At 42.9% G+C, this 25,156-nt stretch overlaps 1 protein-coding gene across 1 annotated transcript in view; it reads left to right on the top strand.

The window, feature by feature from the left end:
• The first annotated feature begins 725 nt into the window (after positions 1-725).
• The window catches only part of TRPM3 (transient receptor potential cation channel subfamily M member 3), a 94,146-nt gene continuing 69,715 nt past the window's right edge, over positions 726-25,156 (top strand). The window contains exons 1-8 of the mRNA XM_042963470.1: positions 726-998; positions 2,620-2,754; positions 6,428-6,478; positions 14,624-14,764; positions 17,979-18,008; positions 18,882-19,171; positions 20,075-20,303; positions 22,718-22,885. Of these exons, the coding sequence (XP_042819404.1) occupies positions 2,641-2,754; positions 6,428-6,478; positions 14,624-14,764; positions 17,979-18,008; positions 18,882-19,171; positions 20,075-20,303; positions 22,718-22,885 (1,023 nt within the window). The 5' untranslated portion in view covers positions 726-998; positions 2,620-2,640. The remainder of the gene's footprint in view (positions 999-2,619; positions 2,755-6,427; positions 6,479-14,623; positions 14,765-17,978; positions 18,009-18,881; positions 19,172-20,074; positions 20,304-22,717; positions 22,886-25,156) is intronic.

The raw sequence follows: 25,156 nt of genomic DNA, 5'->3' as shown, positions 1-25,156 counted from the left end.
ATGCGTTGCACCAAAGATTGGCCAGTAGAAACAAAATGTGTCGCAGGGCAACGCTTCTCAAACTTTAATGTGTGCATGAATCATCTGAGATCTTGTTAAAATATAGATTCTGATCTAGGGTAGGGCCTGAGGGTCTGCATATATATATATATATATATATATATATATATATATACACACACATATATGTGTATATATATATACACATACATATATATAGTTTATTTATTTATTTATTTATTTATTTATTTATTTATTTAGAGAGGGAGCCAGCACATGCATCAGCAGGGGAGGGGGCAGAAAGAGAAGGAGAGAGAGAGAATCCCAAGCAGGTTCCACGCTGGCAGGGTGAAGCCCGGTATGGGGCTCAAACCCATGAACTTTGAGATTATGACCTGAGCCGAAACCAAGCGTCAGATGCCCAACCCACTGAGCCACCCAGGCACCCCAGAGGGTCTGCATTTCTAAAAAGTTCCCCAGGTGATGCTGCTTCTGCTGCTGCTTGGCTCCGTGGGCCATACTTTGAACAGCAACACTTGAGCAGTAGTCTTCAATGAGCTGATTTTGTCTCCTTCCTCCTGGATGCATTTGGTGGCATGTGGAGACACTTTGGATTGTCGTGACTTGGGTGGAGGTTGGGGGTGTCACTGGCATCCACTGGATTGAATTCAGGGATGCTGCTAAATAGTCTACAATGTACAAAACGGCCCCCACGGTAAACAATTATCCTGCCCCAAATACCAACAGTACCGAGTCTGGGAACCCCTGCTGTACAGCTGAGTCTACTCCCCAGGAAGAGGGGAACTGACCAGAGAGTAATGGAGTAGGTCTTCTCGGCATAATAACTGATCATTGTTTTCTCTCTCCCACTCTTTTCCCCTACTTGTCTACACACAGGAGCCAATGCCTCGGCCCCGGACCAGCTGAGCTTAGCTCTAGCCTGGAACAGAGTGGACATCGCTCGCAGCCAGATCTTTATTTATGGGCAGCAGTGGCCGGTAGAGTATATGTCATCACCCCCTGGAAAGCCCACTCGCGTGGGCAAGTGTATTTGTTTAAGAAGTCTCTGAGAGCAGCTTGAGAAACTGCTGCCTCTTCTCTAGGATGGAAATGTTCCCTTGCAGCCATCCTCAGCCTCAGCCCCTTTCTCATATTTAGGAAAACACTGCCACCTGGTTGAAGACGCCACAAAGCACAACTGCAAACATTCCAGACATTCCCATCTCTGAGTGGACTTTGATGGCAATTTTCAGCTGCAACCGATGCCATTTCTTTTACACGTCTAAAAAAAAAAAAAAAACCCGTATAAGACAAAAAATGGTATCAATTAAAATTAAGGAAGGAGTGGAATTAGCAGTTTGCTTCTGGTTGTCTTGGAGGTCGCCGCTTCTGAGTCGTGGCCACCCCAGGCTAGCACATGGCTGAGTCGCACCTCAGGATGCAGAATTAGCAGGTGCCATCTGGTCCTGGTGGCTGAGCACAGGCCCTCCCCATCCCCAACAACCACACAGAGGCAACCAAAGCTTTATATAACTGTTCTTGGTGTGTTTCCCTCAATTGACACTACCAAAAATAAAAACTTGGAAAATTGGCTATTGGGCGGCTTATGCATGTGTCCCCAAGAGGCGGCCAGCAGTCTGAAATTTGATCTCTGTGCCCGGAATAACTGAAGGGCAATGCCCTCATGGGCAGGTCTTATTTAACCCTTCCTTTCTCCCAGAGAGCTTCTGCCTCCGGTTGAGCCCCTGTCTTTATTTATAGTGCTGCTAATGGATTGCTAGTGTGGAAAGAGTGGTCAAGGAGTCTGGACACTGGGAAATTTTTGTGAAAGGAATTAAATAAAACCCCAGTAAACAGACCAAAGAGCCTACGTAATTGAGGATCTCTGCACTGAAATGGGTGAGACAGAGTCAAGGTAGTCTAACAATGAAAAGACAGAAGAGCCTACTTTTTTTTAATGTTTATTTTTGAGAGAGAGAGAGAGAGAGAGAGGCAGAATGTGAGCAGGGGAGGGGCAGAGAGAGAGGGAGACATAGAATCCGAAGCAGGCTCCAGGCTCTGAGCTGTCAGCACAGAGCCCAATGCAGGGCTCGAACTCACAGACTGTGAGATCATGACCCTGAGGCGAAGTTGGACGCTTAACCGACGGAGCCACCCAGGTGCCCTGAGCCTACTTTTTGATCTCTTTGCTAGGGTCCCTTTTTTCAAGGTGGCCAAGGATCTAATTCAGAGCCTCAGAAAGAGGGAAATGAGGGCAGCAAAGTAGCCAGTTTGGCATTTCACTAGTGTTGCAGAAGTTTGGTCAGAGAATTGGGAAAGGAAAACCTTGTACACCCTTGCACGTTCTTGGGATCCAGAAGAAAAAAGAGAGTCAAGGAGGAAATAGCTTTTGGAACTAGAAACCTTGAATTTTATTTGCAAAGACAGACCCCAAAACACAAGAGAGATTGTGGCTGTCCCAAAAGTGGAGGTGGGAACAGTCTTGCCAGCATGTTCTTGGATGTGCTGAAGGTTTACCAGATGTCAAAGGCATCCATTCCTAAACTCTTCAGGTGAACAGTACCAAGCAACTGCATCCCTGGATCCTGGGGCAGACTAACTCAGTGACTTGATTTGCAGGTGGGGTCTTTGGAGCAAGCCATGTTGGATGCCCTAGTTCTGGACAGAGTGGATTTTGTGAAATTACTCATAGAGAATGGAGTAAGCATGCACCGTTTTCTCACCATCTCCAGACTAGAGGAATTGTACAATACGGTAGGACCAAGCTAAGGCGCTTTTTATTTTCTCTGTGTTTTTTGTTTTACCTTCTCCTGCCCCCCACATGCCTGTGAATCTCTCCCCTCCCCTCCAAATGCATGGATCATTTTCCACAAATACTCCCTTAGACCTGTAGACGACAACGCCAAGTCACCAAGATCCCACTTGTTTTAACTGCTCAGTTGTCAGTGGAAAGCTAACATTCTCAGATTCTTACACAAAACCACAAGACTCTGGGAATTAGAACACAGTTTATACTATAAGCCCAGAGGGTGTTTGAGGCAAGCAGAGGAGAATTGATTTAACTCAACACATCAAAAGGAGACCGATTAACTATCCTGCATCATCTTGTTATTCTCAGAGCTACCATCATTCATCCCCTTGCCACCAAAATGGAATAAAATGTAAAATACTCCTTATTTGGAGTTGCCCCAAAATATTTTTTGTATCATGTAATAATTTGCCAATTCGTTTACTAGGGATACCAAGGAGTAACCATAAAGAAAAACTACTATTTATGAAGTTTTTTATACTATTCAGTGAGTTAAGTACATTGGCTCTGAGCTGAGACTCATTAAAACCCAATGAAGTTTAAAGAGTAAGGGGCGCCTGGGTGGCGCAGTCGGTTGAGTGTCCGACTTCAGCCAGGTCACGATCTCGCGGTCCGTGAGTTCGAGCCCCGCGTCAGGCTCTGGGCTGATGGCTCAGAGCCTGGAACCTGTTTCCGATTCTGTGTCTCCCTCTCTCTCTGCCCCTCCCCCGTTCATGCTCTGTCTCTCTCTGTCCCAAAAATAAATAAAAAATGTTGAAAAAAAAATTTAAAAAAGAGTAGATATTGGAACCTTCAAGAGGAGAACAAGGTATTTGGAGAGTACAAATGAGGAAGGTTAAGAAAAACTTTCTTCCCAAAGGCTCTGGACCTACTCAATAGTTTTTGCTATTTGTTCTTTTAATTTCACATTCTACCAGGACAAACTCCTTTGGCTCTCCAGTAGACTTCTAATGTGGTATCCTTACATAAACTACATTGCTCCATTTCCCAAATACTCTTTCAATCCATCTGTGATTAACATGTTGGGGAGGCAATTCCTATGAGAAATCAGAAGCAGTATTAAATATATAAGTATTCTTAATCAAGGTCAATAAATTTTTACTTGGAATTTTTTTAAAAAAGAGTAGACATTGTTTTCCTCCATTTTACAGATAAGAAAACTGAGGCCAAGAAGGGAATTGGTTTATCCAAGACCACAAAACTCCTAAGTTAAAAAGAAAGCCAGTACTGAACCAACACTTCTGTCTCAGAGGTTATTCTTCTCCTCATTGGTCATAATGCTCCTCTGTTCCACCACCCACAGCACTAATAAGATGGAACTTATTGACCTATTCTCCAACGAGTGGTGGGTGTTAGATGCTGCCATACTGGCTCTATCTCATTCCTGATGCTGGAACTAGAAAACAGGTTAGCAGAGTGGCTCCAGGTTTCTGTGTCCTCTGCAGAGTTTTCTTAGTTCTGCATAGTAAAACTTCCAGTAAGAATAACAGACTGAATTAAAAGAAAGACTAGGAGGCCCCAGCTTCCATCCCCATAATAAAGATCAATAATTAGCCATAGGAGAAGTGGATAAATTCCTAGAAATGTACAACCGACCAAGTCTGAATCATGAAGAAATAGAAAAATTTGAACAGACCAATCAATAACAAGTAAGGAGATTGAGTTAGTAATCAGAAACCTCCCAACAAAGAAAAGCCCAGGAGCAGGTGGCTTCACAGGGGAATTTGGTGAATTCTACAAAACATTTAAAGAATTAACCCCAATTCTTTTCCAACTTTTCAAAAACATTAAAGAGGAGGCAGTACTTACAAACTTATTTTAGGAGGCCAGCACTAATTACCCTCACACCAAAGCCAGATAAGGACACTACAAGAAAAGAAAACTATAGGCCAATATCCCTAATGAATATACATGGAAAAATTCTCAACAAAATACTAATAATCCAAATTCAACAGCACATTAAAAAGTTCATGCACCATGATCAAATGGGATTCCATTCCTAAATGCAAGGATGGTTCAATAAACGCAGACCAATAAAGGCATACCACATTAATAGAATGAAAGATAAAAATCAAATCTCTCAATAGGTGCAGAAAAAGCATTTGCAATGTTCAACATCCTTTCATGGTAAAATCTCTCAATAAATTGGATATAGAAGGAACACACTTCAATATAACAAAGGCTACTTGTGATAAATTCACAACTAATATCATACTCAATGGTAAAAAGGTTGAAGGTTTTCTCTCAGAGATCAGGAATAAGTTAATAGTGCCCACTCTCTCCACTCCTATTAAACATGGTACTGGAAGTCCTAGCCAAAGCAGTCAGACAAAGGAAGGAAGGAAGGAAGGAAGGGAAGAAAGGGAGAAGAAAGAACAGAGGGAGTGGGAAAAAGGAATCCAATGTGGAAAGGAAGAAGTAAAACTGTCTTTGCTGATAACGTGATCTTATATATAGAAATTCCTAAAGACTTCACACACACACACACACACACATACACACACACACACACACACACACACACACACACACACACACACAACTGTTAGAAATAATAAATGAATCCAATAGAGTTTCATGACACAAAATCAATATACAAAAATCAATTGCATGTCTATACACTAACACAGAACTCTATGAAAATAGAATAAAACAATCCCATTTACTTCACAATATCATCAAAAACTGTAAAATACTTCGGGATAAATTTAACCAAGAAGTAAAAGATCTAAAAAGTAAAAATTGTAAGACACTGATTAAAGAAATTGAAGACGACACAAGTAAATGGAAAGATATCCCATAGCCATGGATTAGAAGTGTTAATGTTAAAATGTCCATACCACCCAAAGCCTTTTATAAGTTCAGTGCAATCCCTTTCAAAATTCCAATGGCATTTTTTCATAGAAATAGAAGAAACTGTCTTAAAATTCACATGGAACTACAAAGGACCCTGAATATCCAAAGCAATCTTGAGAGAGAGGAACAAAGTAGAGGCATCACATTTCCTGATTTCAAACTATTTCACGAAGCTATAGGAATCAAGACAGTATAGTATTGTCATTAAAACAGACACATAGACCAATAGAACAGAGTTAAAAGCCCAGCAATAGATACATGCACATGTGGTCAATTAATATTTGAAAAGGGAGCCAGATATTTAAACACAGTGTAGAGGATCCTCAAAATATTTGGGGCTGAGGGGTGGGGAAAATGGGAGGTGTTAGCTAAAGGGTATTAACTTTCAGTTATAGGACAAATAAATTCCAGGGGTCATATGTATAGCATGGTGACTATAGTTAACAACACTGTATTGTATAATTGAAAGTTGCTATGAGATTAGGCTTTAATGTTCTTATCATAACAACAACAAAACGGTTGACAACCTCCTTTACGAAGACTGAACCTAGAACTCAAATGCTCTTTCTTGAGGAACCACAATCCCAAATTCTGCCAGTGTGTGTGTTTGGAAGAGCCAGGTACAGCTGAGCAACTAGAACAAGGCTCATCATGAAGAATGACCCCCTCCTCTGCCAGAACCCTTCCTTCCAGATCCTTCTTGCCTTGCCAATGAGAGCCCCTGACTAGCAAAACCATCTGATTGTTCTTTATTGTTTTCAGAGACATGGGCCCTCAAATACATTGTACCACTTGGTCAGGGATGTCAAAAAGGTAAGAACCCTCTCGACTGCAGGTCGGAGGCCCTGTCTTGACTGCTTCCTGTGATTAGAAAGCGCCTGTGTTTTGCATGCACTGCCAGAGCGCTCCTGTCCCTGCGAGACGCCTCATTTCAGGACACTGTTGTGTGTGTTGCCTTTTAACTATGACATCTTTGCTTACAATGCAGCTGCAGTTTTACCTCCAGTCTCCGTGGTTTTAGATGCTTTCTTTGGACATAATGTTTTTAGGTAGCAGAACGCTAGGCTTTGCCCCATGCTGTGTGGATTTATGCCATTGCCTGTTTTCTTCCCTGCGCCCCTCACTGTTCGGGGAGCTGGTTTCCATGTTGTGTGACCAACCATAGGAGGTATCTGCACATACCAGCTCCTGATGCGATGCATCACTGTCACTCCTAACACTATACGGAGCTCAGGAAACATAGCTCAAAAAGTCTCAGAGAATCAGAAACTAAAATGCATACGTGCATTCCATTCTTCTAACACTTTATTTTTTCCAGGATATATTTTCACGTTGACCATCTAACTTGAGGGGAGGTTAAAAAAAAGAAAAGAAAAAGGCAGTAGGTTTGGATGAAGCAGAATGATTCCCATATTACAGAGATAGAGGCTGAAATGTAAGGAGGTGAGAACTGTAGTACGTGGTTAGGAAAGAGGTAGAATTCGAACTCAGGTCCTTCGATGAACAAGAATATACCAAACCTTTAGTGATGACCAGAAGCATGGCACTAATCTACGCTTCCTATATGCTTCAGCTCACTTCATCTTCATGACAATTCAATGAAGTGAATTATTATTTTATTATTATATAGTATGATTCCCATTTGTAGGTAAGAAGAGTGAGGTACAGGGAAAGCTGTGTTTGATCTTAGCCAAGTGCGTGTTCTTTTGCCCCGTACAAGCTCTCCCAGAGATAACTTTAATTCTGAATCCTTGACAGCTGTTCCCAGTTGAAACTAATGTTTCAACTCCAAAGGATGGACTAGATGGGGGCGCTTTTCCCACCCCCAACACACACACACACACACACACACACACACACACGCACGCGCGCGCGCGCACAGCCACCCACTAGTTTGTAGCAATTCTTCACCAAAGCCCAAAGGACATAGTCAGAGAAAGCTACAAAGTAAGGTAAAAAATATATGGAGTCACTGTCTAGAACTTTCCTTAGGAAAAGTAGCCACTTTTTAATTTTTCCCTTGAAAGGCCAAGTAAAGGTCCTGGGGCTGCTTAGAATGTACCTATTAACCAGCTGGACCTTTGCTAGTAATGAGTAAAGGGGACAAAAAACAAAACAAAACAAAAACCAAAAACCCCTTCTGTTGGCTCTTGGAAGCTTTCCTCTCATCCCCACATGACTTTACTGAAGGATACTTCATCTGTTGTGAGTGAGTGAAGCCTGTTGTTCTTTGAAAGCAAGAGAACAGTCGCTGTGCAATCTGTACATCCAACGCAACCACCATTCTACCAAGATCACATCTTCCCTTGATCTGACGCATTGCGAGCCGTAATCACACCCGCCCTCAACAGAGCCATTTCTCTTACCCTCAAGTCTTCCAATTTTGTGTAATTTATCCTGGCTTAAAACTGCCTGGCAACTAAAGAGGGGGAAGTGTCTCAAAAGATTCAATGTACACATTTAACACATATTCTTTGCCAAGATATATGTTGCTCACATTCAATAAAATGTCCTGAGGGTTTTTTAATAATAAATAAGACATTGTCCCCCTCACCTTGAGCTAATCTGTGTCACTGCAGGAACTGTGAGTCTTTCTAGGGCGACAGCTATGCCTTTGTCCCTCAATCCCAGCCATCGGCCAATTTAAGCCTTCAAATAAAGTCACTGATTCACCTCCAGCTCCTAGTTTTTCGATATCTTCACTGATTTCCAAAGGGATTTTTGCAGTTAGATTATACTGAGTATAAATGATCAAAACCCCTCCTATTAGGTTCTCTTCTTTGTAGGACTCTGCTTTACAATATCATTTTCTCCCTTCTGAAATCTCATTAGCTGCCTACATTTGCCCCTGTCACTTGCATTAGAAGGCATGTATATTTAAGGGAAGGGTTTTTTAAAACATCTCAGCTAAAGATGGACTCCAAAAGTAATAGAAACTAACAAGAAAGACCATGATGGTTAGGGTTCGGGAGGAAGGAGTATTAGGAGCAGCTTTATTTTTAAGTGTGATCCAAATATTGGAGCAAAAATACATAAAGATTCATTTAGGTACTGATTTATTAAGTGGAAAAAAATGATTACAAATGGTCCAGGATAGCTCTGAACTGGCTTATAGGAACAATTCATCCTTTTATGTGGGAAAGGAGACAGGCTTTAAAATGCTAAGAAAACCTTGGGCAGTGGAAGCAATTTTCAAAATTAAAGAACTTGATAGTTAGCATGCGCTTTGTGCTTTAAGATTACAAGACTTTATATTACATGTTAATTGATATGATCTGTGACAAAAAGAAAAAAAAAGTGAACCAGTAAGTGCTAAGCCCTGATAAAAAATGCTATTCTGAACCGTAAACACAGTGTTTGATGCTATGTCTATGAGATAAAATGCAAAGAGCTGTTACGGACCCAGGGAGTGCATTTAAGAATAATCAGCTGGTCCTACGTTTATCGTATGGTCTCTCCAAGTCGAATTCTCCTTTGACATCAACAGAACTGAATTCGGAGAAATGCTCCCAAGCTAGTTTCAAAAATCTCACATTATTTATACCAGGGGAGCAATGAGGTCAACAGTTTGTTATTCAGCAACAATCAGAAATTTGAAATGATAAAGGCCAACCCAGTCCCCTGTTTTCCTGCATAAATCCATGGGACTCACCAATGCTACATTACAGCAGAGTGGCCCGAGTCTGTCTGCTTTTCCGTGAAATCTAACTTGCCATTTTTAGAAGCTAACTGTCTGCTCAATTTGTGCCTCTGTATGTTTTCAAGTACTAGTTTTTCCTTCTTAATTTACATGTCCTAAGACTCCAGATTACCTGGACTCTCATTCCCCACCAAGGGGCGGGGGGGGGGGGGTGATATCTGAGTATTATATAGAAGTAGTTGTGAAATTATGATAGCTTAAAATTCATTCACATGGGAATTAAGACAGGGCTTTGCAGAATGGAGAGGTGGGAGAAAAGTATTTCAGACCCTCGTTAGGTAAAGAAAGGACATTTTCATAATCCCATCAGCCAAATTCATGCAGATTTCCAAAAGCATTTTTATTTTTTTAAAGGCTGCCTGCTCTAGGGGCACCTGGCTGGCTCAGTTGGGAGAGCATGCAACTCTTGATCTCAGGGTTGTGAGTTCAAGCCCCACACTCAGTATAGAGACTACTTAAATAAATAAGACTTAAAAAAATAAAATAAAAGGTTGCTCGGTCTATAACCATGCCAACTATTGTGGGAATGTCCTCTTTGTCCATGAACTTTTGCCAGAGTAGTCTTTTCTCCCCTCTTCCTTGGCAAACCTGACAACCAGCAACCATTTTATACCCGACATACATTAGAATGAAACAAGCCCGTTTTGAAGGCTTGTTATAAGTTTCCATGAAATGTGTTTCCCAAACAGCTGAAATCTGATGGTGAACGTCATGAGCTGACTTCTGAAAAAGATTTTATTTACAAGAGCCGATCTAATACATGCATTTAAACTATTCTTTTAATTAAAAGTCACCTTTAGGAAGGCATGGATGAAAATTTCAGAGTAGCGGCTCATGGCTTGAGAAAAAGAGACAACGTTTTCAGGTTGTCAGATGGTACCTACCAATGGAGCCAAGCTTCTCTGTTTCACTCTGTGAATCAAAGTATTTGAGTCACACAGCTTGCCGCATGCTGGTAAGGCATGAAATGGGACATAAGTGTGCAGGCATTACCAATTGCCAAAGTAAATACCAAAAAAGGGAGGAGAGACTAATAGAAACAACAGACCAAAGGGGCATTATTCCAGTGTCATTCTTGAATTCCTATTTGAAAAGCATCCAAGCATAGGAAGACTCCTCCAGAAGGTTTTTGGACATTACCTGTGGTATATGAGGTGCCGTTCACGTTCTCTGCTTTTTCCAGAAGAGGTGGATGTGATGAGCACAACACCATGCCTGTCTCTGGGCTCCCAGTTCCACTAACCAGATTTCAGGGGCGATTAGTGGAAACCCCACCAACGATGCGAGTTCTGGACAACAATCTTTGCGCGGTGACCTAGCAGCATAGAAAAAAAAGAGCAGCCTGCCAGGCAGTGGTCAGACAATCGGACCTCTAGAAATAGACGGGACCTTAGAAGTAACTCTGTCCCAAGTGCCTGTTTTCAGAGTGTAAACTGAGGAACAGAGGAAGGAAGTGATCTCTTCACGTTCACAGAGAGGCAGAGCTAGGGCCACCGTGCTGGCCCAGCGCTATTTCCACTGCCGGGTCATACGCTGGGTGTTCTCTGCATCTGTGACATCTGAGGTCACAGGTGGCCACGGCCATCGGCACAGCACCTCAGACATGCCCCAATGTTACCAGCCCCCTCAAAGTTCACCCAGCACAGATATGTCGCAAGAGGCCGAAATTGCACCCGATTCTACAAATTATGTGAAACCTATTTCTTCTTCCCCAAAAAGGTTTCCATTCTTCCTAGTGAAAATTGTGAAACTAATTTCCCTTAATTTCTCTGCTTTCCAGGCCTCGGTGCTGGTGGGGGAGGGGGCGATGAGGACAGATGCAATCAGTCTTGCAGGCTTTCAGACACATTACTTGGTAAAGTAAGCTCTCCCTCCTCCAGATATCACTTTAACAAGGGCATCTGACTCTCCTTATTTCTAAATCCTCCAATCTGCTGTTTTCATTTGCATCGCCTTATTACTCATATAAAACAGAACAGGCACCTAAATGCTGGTGGAACCCTCACCGGCTTCGGTTAGGTGAACATCGCCCCCTTGTGGTCAAACAGAAATGCAGGCCAGTTCCTTTAAGGCGTTGGCTCAAAGCTAAGCAGAACCCAGAACGCTCACTAAATCCTTTCTCCTACTTCAGCCCAGATCACATTTAAATCACTTGAAAATAATAAAGCTTTATATGAGAAGTGCCTACAAAAAAAAAAAAAGACTCCAGCACTTTCTCTTGTTGTATATAAACCTAGTAGCCCTTTGTGAATAAAATCATTTGCCAAAAATATTTTACTGGCCCGTCTCAAATTTTTATCGCATTTTACCACGATCCCTTTCCTGATAACCCCCCACTCTTCTAGACAATTCAAAAGCATAATTATTGCCACTCACTTCAGGCAATATTGGTGTCTCGTTCTTAGAATTCAAACTGATGTTCACACATAGGTTTCTCAAAAGAAAATATACATAGGTGTTAGGTTTGCTGTTACTCATGATTCAAATTTAGAGAATTCTTACAGGATTAAAAATAAGGCACAAATTCATCGACTTGGTATGATTGCTCTTCAGTAGCATCACACAAAATCTTTTAGGGAATTTTCTGAACCCTGGGACTCAAGCATTATACAGAGACCATAGGAGCCATAGATTTGCACCCATTTTACAGGGAAGCCTTGAGGGAAACCAGTTGATTTACCAAGGACAGACAGAAAGAAGCCCAGGGCAGTTGATTCACAGCCAGGGTTCTCCACCCTGCCTGCCTCACAGTGCCCAGGAAAATAACACAAATGTGGAGCCTCTTCTGTGGGTCATCCTTGTAGACGCAGATGAGATGAGGCAGACCCAGAAGGGTCCAGACTTCAGGGTTCTTTGACTCTTGAAATAACAGGCCTGTCTAACTGTCAGGTACAGCTGACGATCCAGAAACCCACAGCCTTGTTAAGCAGTCCCAAAACAATGGAGAAAAGTGATTGCATGAGTAATATTTGTAAATTCAGTTTCATGTTTATGGAAAGGGCAGTGCATGAAAAGATACTAAAGACTTCCTCAAAGTTCCCTTTTCTCTGTTTTTGCCATGCTTTGCATAAAGAAGTCAGACACTTGGTCTTGTCTGACCACCTGAGGATAGCTTAACTTGCCAACACAGGCAGATTCATGAGAGAGTCCTCAGAGGAGATTCCAAAATTCTGAGAATGGTTGGGGAGGAGAATAAGACCATCTTTAGGAAGGGACATTTTGGTTGGGATAATGATGAGCCAAGGTCAAGGATGAGAGGGGTTCTGTAACACAAAGTGCTTCCACCCCAAGTGTGATGGCTTTGCTCAGCTGCCTCAAATTGGGTCCCCAAGCCTGCTTTGTGCCCCAAGCCAAGGGAGAGGTGGAGCTTGATGGGCAGGGCTAGGAAGGGTCGGGGGCGGCAAGGGAGTCTAAAGAGCAGCACCAGGATCTCCTGTGCTCAGGCTGCTGCTTCATTTGCTCTCCATTCATTCCTTTTCGTTCCTACTCCACTGAGAACACCAACGGAGCGATAGGCGTATTTCAAGTCAGTTTCCACGGTGATACGGGGCTATCCCAAACAGGATGACTCACAGACTGTGGCCAGTTAGTTCCAATACTGACAAGAACACAGTACTGAAAAACCTGAAACTGAGACTTGATCCCAACCACATCCATTAATTTCACTGTTTTACTCATTCACATTCTTACCAGCAAACTTTCTGAATGCCTACCACACACCAGCCACTATAAAAGGCACTGGGGATACAAAGATCAATAAAGCAATTAAGGCTATGGGTTTGATAGGGAGGATACAGTGGGCCACCTCTAACCCTGAACCCCTTACAAATGTATGCTGTTGACCATAGCAAAGCCGAGGAAGCATACATTTTGCTACCCTCCGTTAGCAAAACAATTTAAGCTGATTTCCTAATGATGACTATACACTGTAAATTTTCCGATTTTGTCACGTGAGCCCACCCGAACTTTGTTACTAGAACAGCGATTCCACAAACTTTGGCGTATATCAGAATCACCTGGAGAGCTAATAAATCATGTAGAGGCCCATACATTGAAGCAGGACAGGGGCCAGGCCTTTGTACTGTCACCAAGTTTCCCAGGTGGTTCTGATGCCACCGAAATTGAATAACCACCACCAAATCTCACACAGCATCTGGAGTGAGTCCTCCATTAAGGACAAAAGTAGACAAAGCCCTCGTGCTTCTCCTGTATATATCCAAGGGCATAGTGCAACGGCTCCCTACACAGTGTGGTACCCTTGCCATTCATGGTACAGGGCATACTTTTGCATCAAGGAAATAAACCAGACAGTGAATTAATTAATCACACCCTTTGAAACTCACTGTGTGCTCAGAACTTCCCACAAATGGAATTAATCCTTCCTTGACCTAGCAGAGCCAGTATCTTTCCTTAGACCCTATAGAGCACCTTTTAGGTGTAGAAGCCAGTAATGAGTAGACAATGGTAAAACCTCTTGTTTTTTCGCACCTATATATGCAAGCAGCTGAAACTTACCCCATAAGAAGCACTCTTTGAAAGAAAATATCCAAAATCTGCTTAATTCTGGGAAAATAAATATTCCCTTGATAGAATCTCTTCTGATGCCACCGCGTTTCTCTTAATAACCACCAGGGGTGCTCCTAAATGACTTCATCCTGACATCCATCTGCTCTCCTCCTGTGAAAAAGGTGCCAAATTTGTTTCATTGTTAATAGAGGTCTTCCCAAGGGAGATCTGAACTCTGAGCAGAGCCCACCTGATGCAGGCCCTGGTAATAACAACCATCTTCTGGAAGGAGTCTTCATTTAGTGAGCATGAAGAGGTCAGCAAGAGAGAGGTAACAAGCCTGGGCCAGAGGCTGACGCAGGGGGCCCGGAGAACATCTGGGGGAAAGGAGTTGCTAGCGACTAGGACTTGTAGCATTTGCCATGTCAAGCCTTGTGTTTCTTTCTGCTACACTGGTGTTTTTTTCTCCCCAGCTGAAGACTTGAATAAATATTTTGATTTTCTGTTATTGCCGACGATTACTGCATCTTCTTATTTAACTTATGTCTTCTTTCCAAGCGAGAATATCCAGGTTTCGGTTGGATCTATTTTAAGGTGAATTAATTAACCAGCATAATAATACATTCATATGTTTCTTTTTTAATTATTTTTTTTACTCTAAAATAGTTACAGAACACATGGCATAGAATCCCTAGTAAACCACGCTGTCTTTTGGATGTGTTTGTGTGTGTGTTTTCCTTCTTCCCTGATAGGGGAACCTGCCCCCAGACTATAGAATCAGCCTGATTGACATCGGCCTGGTGATAGAGTACCTGATGGGCGGGGCTTATCGCTGCAACTACACGCGCAAGCGCTTCCGGACACTCTACCACAATCTCTTTGGCCCCAAGAGGGTGAGTTTTGCAGCAAGTTTCCTCTTCTGGACTCCTGGGAGGACTAGGGCACGACACATGTGGGGTGTGGCTTCGTTATCTCCAAGGAGCATCTCAGATAAGAAGGCAACTGGTCTACCCACCTCTTCCTCCCTCCCAAATCCTTCAAAAGGAGGAAAGAAAAAAAGGCAATGTATTGGTTGATACACTCCTTTCTCTTCCCCAGCAGGTCCAATTAAAATAAGAAACTGGCAACTGGGAGTGAGCCTTAATGATCAGGGAATAATAATGAAAGTCAAATTAATCTTATCTACCTCAGTGGTTTTCAAGGTTTTTGGTCTTGGGGTCTATTTATACCTTTAAAAATTATTGAGGACCCCTGGACCCCCAAAAGCTCTTATGTATGGGAGTTCTATCTATGGGTATTATCATGTTAGAAAGTAAAGACTTAAAAATATTTATTCATTAATAGTGAATATTAATTCATTTTAAGTTAACCACAAGAAGCCCATTAGATGTTAGCATAAATAATGTATTTATGAAAAATAACGACTTTTGTGATAAGAGTAGCATTGTTGTACCCTTTTTTCATATTTCTGTAATATCTAGCTAATAGAAGACAGCTACATTCTCATATCTACCTTTGCATTCAGTCTGTTGCCAGATGTTTTGGTTGAAATATACAAAGAAAAGCTGACTTCATACAGACATGTAACAAATATGACAAGTATATACATATATATATAGAGAGAGAGAGAAGGAGCATTTTAATAATCTTTACAGATATTATAGATATTCTTTTTTGAAGTTACATACATCAAAATTCAACAAGTGGCAGGTTTTGTTTTTTTTTTTTAATGTTTATTTACTTTTAAAAGACAGAAAGAGAGCTCAAGCAGGGGAGGGCAGAGATAGAGGAAGACACAGAATCTGAAGCAGGATCCAGCTGTCAGCACAGACACTGGGCTTGAACTTATGAACCATGAGATCATGACCTGACCCAAAGCCAGACGCTTAACTGACTGAGGCACCCAGGCACCCCACAAGTGGCAGTTTCTTAATGATTAGTTGCAACACGAAATCTGAAATAGCTTCAGTGAACTTTTTATACTCTGTTACTTTAAAATTCATTGGTTGATGGGGCGCCTGGGTGGCTCAGTCGGTTAAGCGTCCGACTTCAACTCAGGTCATGATCTCGCGGTCCATGAGTTCGAGCCCCGCGTCGGGCTCTGTGCTGACAGCTCAGAGCCTGGAGCCTGTTTCAGATTCTGTGTCTCCCTCTCTCTCTGCCCCCTCCCTGTTCATGCTCTGTCTCTGTCTCAAAAATAAATAAAACGTTAAAAAAAATAAAAAAAAATTCATTGGTTGATCTTACACTGTGCATGGATCTTGTAACATTAAGGATTGGTCATTGTAAAATATTGGTTTGCTGAGTTATACAGATCTCACTGTTGACACATTTCGTTAAACAATTTCAAAAACTCACATTCATTAATATCCCTTCCAATCTTGTCAGAAAAGTCTTTAACTTCTGAAAAACTGTCAAGGTCATGGGGGAAAGGATATACAAGTTTTCAAAAATTCTCCTTTTTTTCTAATTGCTGCTTGGAAAATTTTGAATTTTGCCATTGGCAACAAATACCATCAGTTACTTTCCTTAAAACAATAGCCCCACTTCGGCCATTTCCAAAAGTATCTGCCAAATGTCCAAGACTAAATAAACATAGTTTGTCTGGCAGTCATTCCTTCTAGCAGACAGTGCATGAAACAATGTGGCTACAAGCCAAGGAACTGCGTGTTTGTCCTCAGGACAACCCATCATAGCTCAGTATGTAAGGAAAGCGCTTAACCCATACTTGCCATTTCGTCCCTCAAAACCCTGAAAAGACATTTCTTTAGCATCGAAGATAGAGATTTAATAAAGTTAATATTTTTTTAGGCCTCATCAAGGGCTTCTTAAGTAAAAACTGGATTTTTGTTTGTTTTTAAATTTCAAGTGCATAACAATGGGACCTAATGACCGCTAGTAAAGTTTGGTGCCACTGCCTTCATTCCTGCCACCCCCCACCCTACCGTTTTAGTCACCATTCTTTTATGCCATCATTGCAAATGTTAACACAGTGTCAAAGACAAGTAACATCTTAGTATTATTAGGAAAACACCTTTGACTTCACAGAGACCCAGACATCACAGGGTTCCTGGACCGCATTTGGAGAGCTGTTACACTAGCTGGTGGTTGGCATGATTTTTATTTTTAATGAGGCTTATCTTCTGATTTTGAAAGTATTTTGTGGTGCTACGAGGCCACTTTGAAAACACCAGGAAGTATAAATATGAAAAAAAAATCACACAAATTTCAAACTGCTGGGCACTTCAGAAGCTAAAAGGAAAGAAACGGAGAGAGGCAAGGTCCAAGCTATTCCTACTTGAGTGGTCAAATCAAATTTGGAGGAATGGTAAGGGCTGCAACCTTACTATTTTACTCAACTTTCAAGAGAGCACTCAACCATTCTGTAACATTTAACACAGAATGGGAATCCCTGACCCCTGAGATGTAATTTTGTGTCTCCACTCATTAGATATAAATCAAGGGCTGTAATCTGCTGAGTTGTCTTCTCTCTCCGTCTTGGCCTGTGGCTATTTTGCACATTCCCAGCGTGACCATTGATGCTACAGTATGTGCTGGCACTTTCCACACCACTGAGCACCTTTTGCTACCATCGGCACATGCCCTTGTGGCCCCATGACCCTTTGCTCTACTGGACAGCTGCATAGGCGACGTGAAGTATCTGAACATATATTCTCAGTAATATTCCAAGTCTCCAGGTAACAGAGGTATTTCAGAGGTTTGAGAAACATCTCATGGTTTGAGTGAACATTTCATGGCTTACCCAAGTGCCTGAGATCATGGAGATGTCAACTAAATAAGATGGTTCTAGGAAAATGGAAGAAATTTTGGTCCATGAAACAGATTATAAATCTGCAGGCTCTACCCTGGGGCAATCTCATTGTGCCCCTCTAGATATCTAATTTTCTATGATTCACTAAAATCACTAAATCCCTAATTCTAGAATTTCTATAAATAGGTTCCTCTTGTAGCATTTTATTTAGTGAAATGAATAAATGCTATGTGGTACCATAGAGATGTTCTGTTACCTGGTTAAGATATAATAGGATTCTTTTCTTACCTCTATAAAGAAAGATCTAACTTTATGTATAACATTTTTTTAAACAGCCCAAAGCCTTGAAACTACTGGGAATGGAGGTGAGTATTTGCCCAAATTATTAATGTCAATTATTTATATATATGTATATATATTCATTATTCATTAATATATTCATAAATATTCATTCATATGTTCTTTATATATATTCATTCATATATATTCACTCATATACTATATATATATACATATATATAAATAATTGACATATATATATTCATTCAATTGGTAAGGCTTAGTACATGATTCTAAAATAAGGAAGTGGACTTTTTCCCAGTGTTGAGAGGGCAAGTCACAGTAGCTTTGAAAATTCCACCCTGAGGTTACATTAGCAAGAAAATAAATCATATTTGAAATACTAACTCGATAACCAAGGAAGCATATAAATTCCAGTAAGTGAAATCTATTCATGGGTGTTTACAAATGGCAACTGATCCAAAGGCCAGAAATACTTCACAAATGCACCTGAGAGGTATGTAGAAACTCGAGATAGATTATCTGTTTCCCAGCTTTTGTTCATGTGGGTATTGTGGCTTAGGCACCTGCAAGTATAGGATGTCTTTGTCCTTTCAGAGAAAAGGGTAGTGCTGTCCATCATGAGGCACAAATAACCTTACACGTAGGGGCAAAAAAAAAAAAAAAGCGGACAAAAGTAAAGGAAGGAAGGAAGGGAAATTGAAAAATACCCACTGAAAAATACTAAAAGTTGAAGTACAACACTGACATGTTCCAATAGGGCTGATCTTATTTTAAAGTTAGGAGTGAGTGCTTCTGGGATAGGTGCTGGGAAAGGCTAGTTCATTCTGTATGAATCCCAGAGCAGGGTCCATAGTACATATACAGTAAACAACCATCTGATATATTTAGTTGACTCATTTCTCACTCCACCTCTGTTTTTTTCCCTAAAATGACAGGATGATGTTCCCTTGAGGCGAGGAAGAAAGACAACCAAGAAGCGAGAAGAAGAGGTTGACATTGACTTGGACGACCCTGAGATCAACCATTTCCCTTTCCCTTTCCATGAGCTGATGGTGTGGGCCGTCCTGATGAAGAGGCAGAAGATGGCCCTGTTCTTCTGGCAGCACGGCGAGGAGGCCATGGCCAAGGCCCTGGTGGCCTGCAAGCTCTGCAAAGCCATGGCTCACGAGGCGTCTGAGAATGACATGGTTGATGACATCTCCCAGGAACTGAACCACAACTCCAGGTGGGCCAGCCCAGCAAATGGGGTGGTCAAGAGAGGGCAAGAAGAGGAGGCAGGTCCCAAATACTGGAGGGTCTGAGCTACCCAAACCATTCGGCAGAGGTAGGGTCACCTCAGTGGTACACACAGAAGGTGGACACCAATAGTTAACATTTATGGCAAACAGTGCTAGATACGGAAGTCCTCACAGATATCTAGATTTTATTTCAGCCTCTCAACTGCCTCAAGAGGTACATCCTCTTATTATGCATATTTTATATTTAAATTTTTTTTCAATATTTATTTATTTATTTTGAGAGAGAGAGACAGAGACAGAGACAGAGCACGAGCAGGCGAGAGGCAGAGAGAGAGGGGAAGACACAGAATCTGAAGCAGGCTCCAGGCTCTGAGATGTCAGCACCAAGCCTGAAGTGGGGCTCGAACTCCTGACCTGAGCTGAAGTCAGACTCTTAACCGACTAAGTCACCCAGGTGCCCCTATTATGCATATTTTAAAGCTGAAGAAAGTGAAACTCAGAGAATTTAATTAACTTGTCCAGGATCACAAGCTTGTGGTTGATAAGGCTCAGCTATGAACTGAGGTCTCTCACGTGTAAGAAGACCTACCACACTCTACTCGTTGATTTGTTTTGGTCTGCCTCCCCCATCCGTCGCCTTGAATTGGGGGCCTTGGGTACCAGGAGCATGTCCTGTTCGGCTTATACCCCCCAGTTCTAAACACAGTACCTAGCACATGGTGGACGGTTCATGGGTGTTGGCTAGATGAACGAGTGAACAGACTATACCCTATGAGCAACAATGGGGCCACACAGTAACCCCCTTTTGTGGCCTGGCCAGTGGGCCCCCACTTTCATCATCCAAGTCTCCAAGATAGCCAAAGGACAATCCCTCACATTCTGTCTTTCAGGGACTTTGGCCAGCTGGCGGTGGAGCTCCTCGACCAGTCCTATAAGCAGGACGAACAGCTGGCCATGAAACTGCTGACGTATGAGCTCAAGAACTGGAGCAACGCCACCTGCCTGCAGCTTGCTGTGGCTGCCAAGCACCGCGACTTCATCGCACACACGTGCAGCCAGATGCTGCTCACCGACATGTGGATGGGCCGGCTGCGAATGCGCAAGAACTCGGGCCTCAAGGTCAGCGCGCCCAGAAGGCCCTGTTGGCTGTGAGGACCAGAGGGTTGGTTTGGAGCTTTCTGAGCTGGTGGAACTAGGCATTTTCTTATCTCAGGAGGGTGGTTTTAAGCCCCAACCATGACTCAAAATCTTCTATATAGTTTTGTTTTGTTTTTTTCATACAGAGACTACAGCCTACCCCAAGTTCTGCTAAGTCAGAACCTCTGGAGATGGCATGCCTAAACATTAGTATTTTGCAAAAGATCCAAAGGGGATGGTCACACACAGGTACCATAAGAGGTACCATTTGCTCTGGTATAAGCCATGCTGCACCAGGAACTGCGTACCGGGCAACCTTGCGTGGCCGTGCAAAACTCAATGCCTTGGCCCTCCTTTGTACCTTGTCATAGACACCTTGGCTCCCCCCAGCTATGCTTGAGAAATGTTTTCACCTGAAATAAAAATGAGATGGGTTTATGTGTAAAGATGTTGCTAGATCATCTTGGTCTGTTCTTAACTGATGAAAAACACGTTGCAGACCAGTTATGTAGAGCCTGAGTCCATTTTAGGTTTCTCTAAGCCTGTACATGCACAGTTATATCTGTATAAGTTTTAATTTTTTTAAGAAACCAGGGAGGATACAGAGCCAAGTGTTTGTAGTGGTTACCTTGGGGGCTGAAGGTACAAGACATGGGATGATGTGTGGCTTTGCTTCTTCATGTTTTCCTCAGTGTTTTACAAGGAAGACATTTAATTGGAAGAAGCAAAAGAAAGAAAATGGGAGAGAAAAGACTGAAAGGAGTTTTCAAATGCTTTCTCTGTTTAGAGTTTGTGGCTGTTACAACCGAAGCCAGGCTCATATTTTACCTGGGAAATTCCTGGTCTAGGCAACTCTGAGGTCAGCCCAAGGCAAAAAGGCCAGAGCAATCGGCTAAGGCCACCCTGATGGAACCAGCACCCCTCCCCCATGCCATCCTCCCTGCAGGTTCTTGGCCCCAGAGTCTCAGAAGAGCTCCATGAAGTGGGTCATGGGCACCCTATAGCTGCACTACCAGTGACCGCCAAGCCTGGCTCTCAGATACGAGGACAGGGTGTCATGTCCCCTCGAGACTGCCAGCATGCCACCCGAGCCTTCTCAGGCCTGCCAGTCACCCTGAGTTCAGGGTCACCACCCTCCCTTTTCCCTTAGCGGCTCCAGAGTCCTTGTGGACATTCAAGCACAGGCCGCCCCTGCCTCATTACTTGCGGTTCATTTTCACTCACTGTTCAGGATCTCTCTGAGCCCTCACCTTGGTGCAGTTCCTTCAAGGAAGTTCATATTCAGAAGACTTATAGAGCAGAACCAGTTTAGTGATTGGGTGAAGAGGCGGGAGAAGATCTGGGGAAGACAAATCAAGTGTGGGATTATCATTCAAATGGAGAATGAGGGGCACTGGGTGGCTCAATCGGTTAAGCGTCCAACTTCGGCTCAGGTCATGATCTCACAGTTTGTGAGTTCGAGCCCACATGGGGCTCTGTGCTGCCCGCTTAGAGCCTGGAGCCTGCTTCCAATTCTGTGTCTCCCTTTCTCTCTGCCCCTCCCCAACTCACGCGCGCGCACGCGCGCGCGCGTGCGCTCTCTCTCTCTCTCTCTCAAAAATAAATAAACGTTAAAAAAATGAAAAACAAATGGAGAATGAGATTGCCCTCTCGTGAGAAGGGTCCATGTATTTATTACCATCACATGGAGGCTGAAGCATATTGTTTATACATGATAGAAACACAGTGCTGGGCTTCCTGGAGTGTTTGTGTAGGGGATTCTCATGGTGAATACAAAGCCCACGTGTGTGTGTGTGTGCGTGTGTGTGTGTGTGTGTGTGTGTGTGTGTGTGTGTGTGTGTGTTTCTGTTGTGCAGTAGCAAGTGCCAGGGGAATACTCCGAAATGAAAACATGCTTTCCCACTTGGATTTTCTCAAGGTCAACTTAGGACACGGAGATACCCAGATGACTCCACTTGATGTGTTAGCAAACAAATGCCAGTGGACATGCATTTGAATTGATTTCACAAAGCCAAGCACTAATGGCTAAATGAAAGTCTGAATTCTTTCCCACTTTTGCCTTGAGCAGGGCCCCTCATTCTCCTCAGCTTCCCCCATGCAAAGTGGGTGTTAATTGGGTGGATTTGGGCAAGATTCTCCTTTTCTCCAAAAACTACTATGTGCTGTTATGCACAGCTACTACTGTGCATAACAGTTCCCGGATGGGCACGAGTGACCCTCTGCGTGTTAACATGTGCAGGTGCCTCACTCAGGGCACACACGTGTGCCCACACGCACGTGTGCACTCACACACACACCCCACCGCCCTAGGCCCTCTGATTCTAAGAAAAAAAAAAACCACCCTCATCTTAATCCTTTAAATGTGATTATTATTATTATCATTATTATTACTTTAGGTAATTCTGGGAATTCTACTTCCTCCTTCAATTCTCAGCTTGGAGTTCAAGAACAAAGACGACATGCCGTATATGTCTCAGGCCCAGGAAATCCACCTCCAAGAAAAGGAACCAGAAGAGCCAGAGAAGCCCACAAAGGAAAAAGATGAGGAGGATATGGAACTGACAGTAAGGAAAACTATCCCGTCCTTGTCCGCGGGCGGCAAGCCTACTCCACCTTTCCTGTTGATACAACTTAAGACTCAGTGACTCCCAAGGTCACCCTCCAACCAGGTGCTTTCATTTAAGTGTGAGACCAGAGTATTACAAAAGTGTCTTCTCTAGGCACAGATAACATAACAATAGGGACTATTTCTGTGCAAAATCCTTCAGCCAGGGTCACAGGACAACCCAGTGAAATCCAAAAGCCAGGCACCCCCAATTGTCCAAACAAGCCACGCTTTATAAAGGAGCAGGTGCTGGGGCAGTCTTAGCATACGAAGAAGGCAAAGGAATGTATGTGGGGGCAGCCAGCCGAGCCACACTGGGCTGGAGCCCTTCTGGTGATCAGATGCTATGCCTTTATCTGTCTTCAGGGTCAGGCTCACACATGCAGGACTAATTGAATTTTGAGGTTTGTATGGAAGGCTTTTATTAGCTCTTCTGGTATAATTATAGAACATGGATGCTTTATTCTGCAGCGAGAAGGGGCAGCTGGGCATGGGACAGCTTCCTGCAACCCCCGCCTGAGCAGTGTGACCGCTACTGGATCATGTCCAAAGTCTAAAAATGTCACATGCTGTTAAAGAGACAAACAGGGCTTCGGAGCTTTGGAGACATCGCGCGACAGCTCCATAGGACTTCCCTGATATCCCCCACCCTCCCCACCACCCTGAGCAATGACTGTGATGACTCAAAAAACCTGTAAGGAGAGAAAACCAGAATTGGTTTTGCTCAGGTGACAAAAGGCCCTTTCCATTAGTATACTAGTGGGAGCACCCTGTGAATTGTTTTTCCTCCAGATCAACAGTATTTCCTTCCAAAAGGAAACAATCCCAGCCCCAAGTACAGCAGGGTATAAGCATCTGGCCACTCTTTTGATTGACCAATTATTCACAGTTTTTGACTCAAAGGGTTAAAAGCCAGTGTTGGTTTTCCATTTCAGGATTCTTATAAAAACTAGTGGAGGCGCCTGCTCGCCTCTGTGACAGGATCAGATGACTGTCTTCCCTAAAGATCTTACTATAATTTTGGCCTCTGAATCCTTCAAGGATAGAGAATGATATTTTAACCATTAACAGAAACAGTAGTACTAATAATACCAAATCTTTATTAGAGGGGTAAAGAGTGTTCATTCTGGAGCCAGAATCCTGCCCCAACACCTACTCACTGTGAGACCTTGGACACCGTTTCTTAACCTCTAACATGGGAATGATAACATTGTCTCGCTCACAGGCAGTTTTGCAGTTTAAAAAGTATACACGTCACTTCTGTAGACTGGGGCCTGGCATATTGTGAACCTTGATAAATGTTTGCGAATATTGTTAGGATGGCACTAAATGTTTGGCGTGCCCATACTCATGGAATCCTCACAAAAATCCCATGGGGTAGGTACTGTTATTATCCATTTTACAGGTGAGGAAGCTGAGACTCAGAGAAGTTAAATTGCCCAAGGTTACCTAGCTAATTAATTGCAAGGCCAGGATTAGAACCCAGACATAGAGATCCCATTGGCCATGCTTTTAGCCTATAGCCTCAGGGAGGCAGAGAATTTCTTCTTAGTCTCAAATGTAGGCATTCACTTGGTTTGGTCTACCTCATAGCAGAAAGAATCCAAAAATAATGCACGGGCCTCCTACGTCAAGTATGATTTGGCCTTGCAGCCTCAAGGAAGGACCCTATGAAGGCAGCCACAAGCTGAATCACAGTTCTCTCTGGGTGGGTCTCAAGGAAGAAAACAAAGAAGGCATCTCCCTTCTCCTGCGCCGTGTGGAGCTTTGAGAACCCGATCCTTCATGAAATCACACTAAAGGATGCATCTCTCGACTGAGAGCAAAGTCTGCTTCCCAGAGAATAGACCCTGCTGTTGTTTACTGAGAACCTGAGGGAAAGACCTCACACTAGCTCTACTGCCTGGGCTTCTTCCCCACAGGCAGAAACAGCTAGAAGGAAAGGAAGAAGGGATTTTGTGGACTGGTAAAGTTAGGGCTGGATAGCAGATATCTTTAAGGTGGAGCCTCTTTTGACCCTAATGACAAATTCTGTCCCTGCTGGAGCACTGGTGTTCCTTACCCTGGAGAAGATTGGAGAATGCAGCGTGCTGACACCTCCACTCCTTTCATAGGAAAGATATTTGAAGTTCGGTGCTAAACCAACATATCCTTTCTTGGATGGGAGCATTTTCCCCTGGCCCCTCCAAAATTATATACAAAATATGAGCTTCAATTTCATTATCAGTAG

The sequence above is a fragment of the Panthera tigris genome, chromosome D4 (assembly GCF_018350195.1).
Source record: "Panthera tigris isolate Pti1 chromosome D4, P.tigris_Pti1_mat1.1, whole genome shotgun sequence".
NCBI lineage: Eukaryota > Metazoa > Chordata > Mammalia > Carnivora > Felidae > Panthera > Panthera tigris.
Note: the sequence above shows the minus strand (reverse complement) of the source record. Positions and strands in the feature narration are given on the sequence as shown.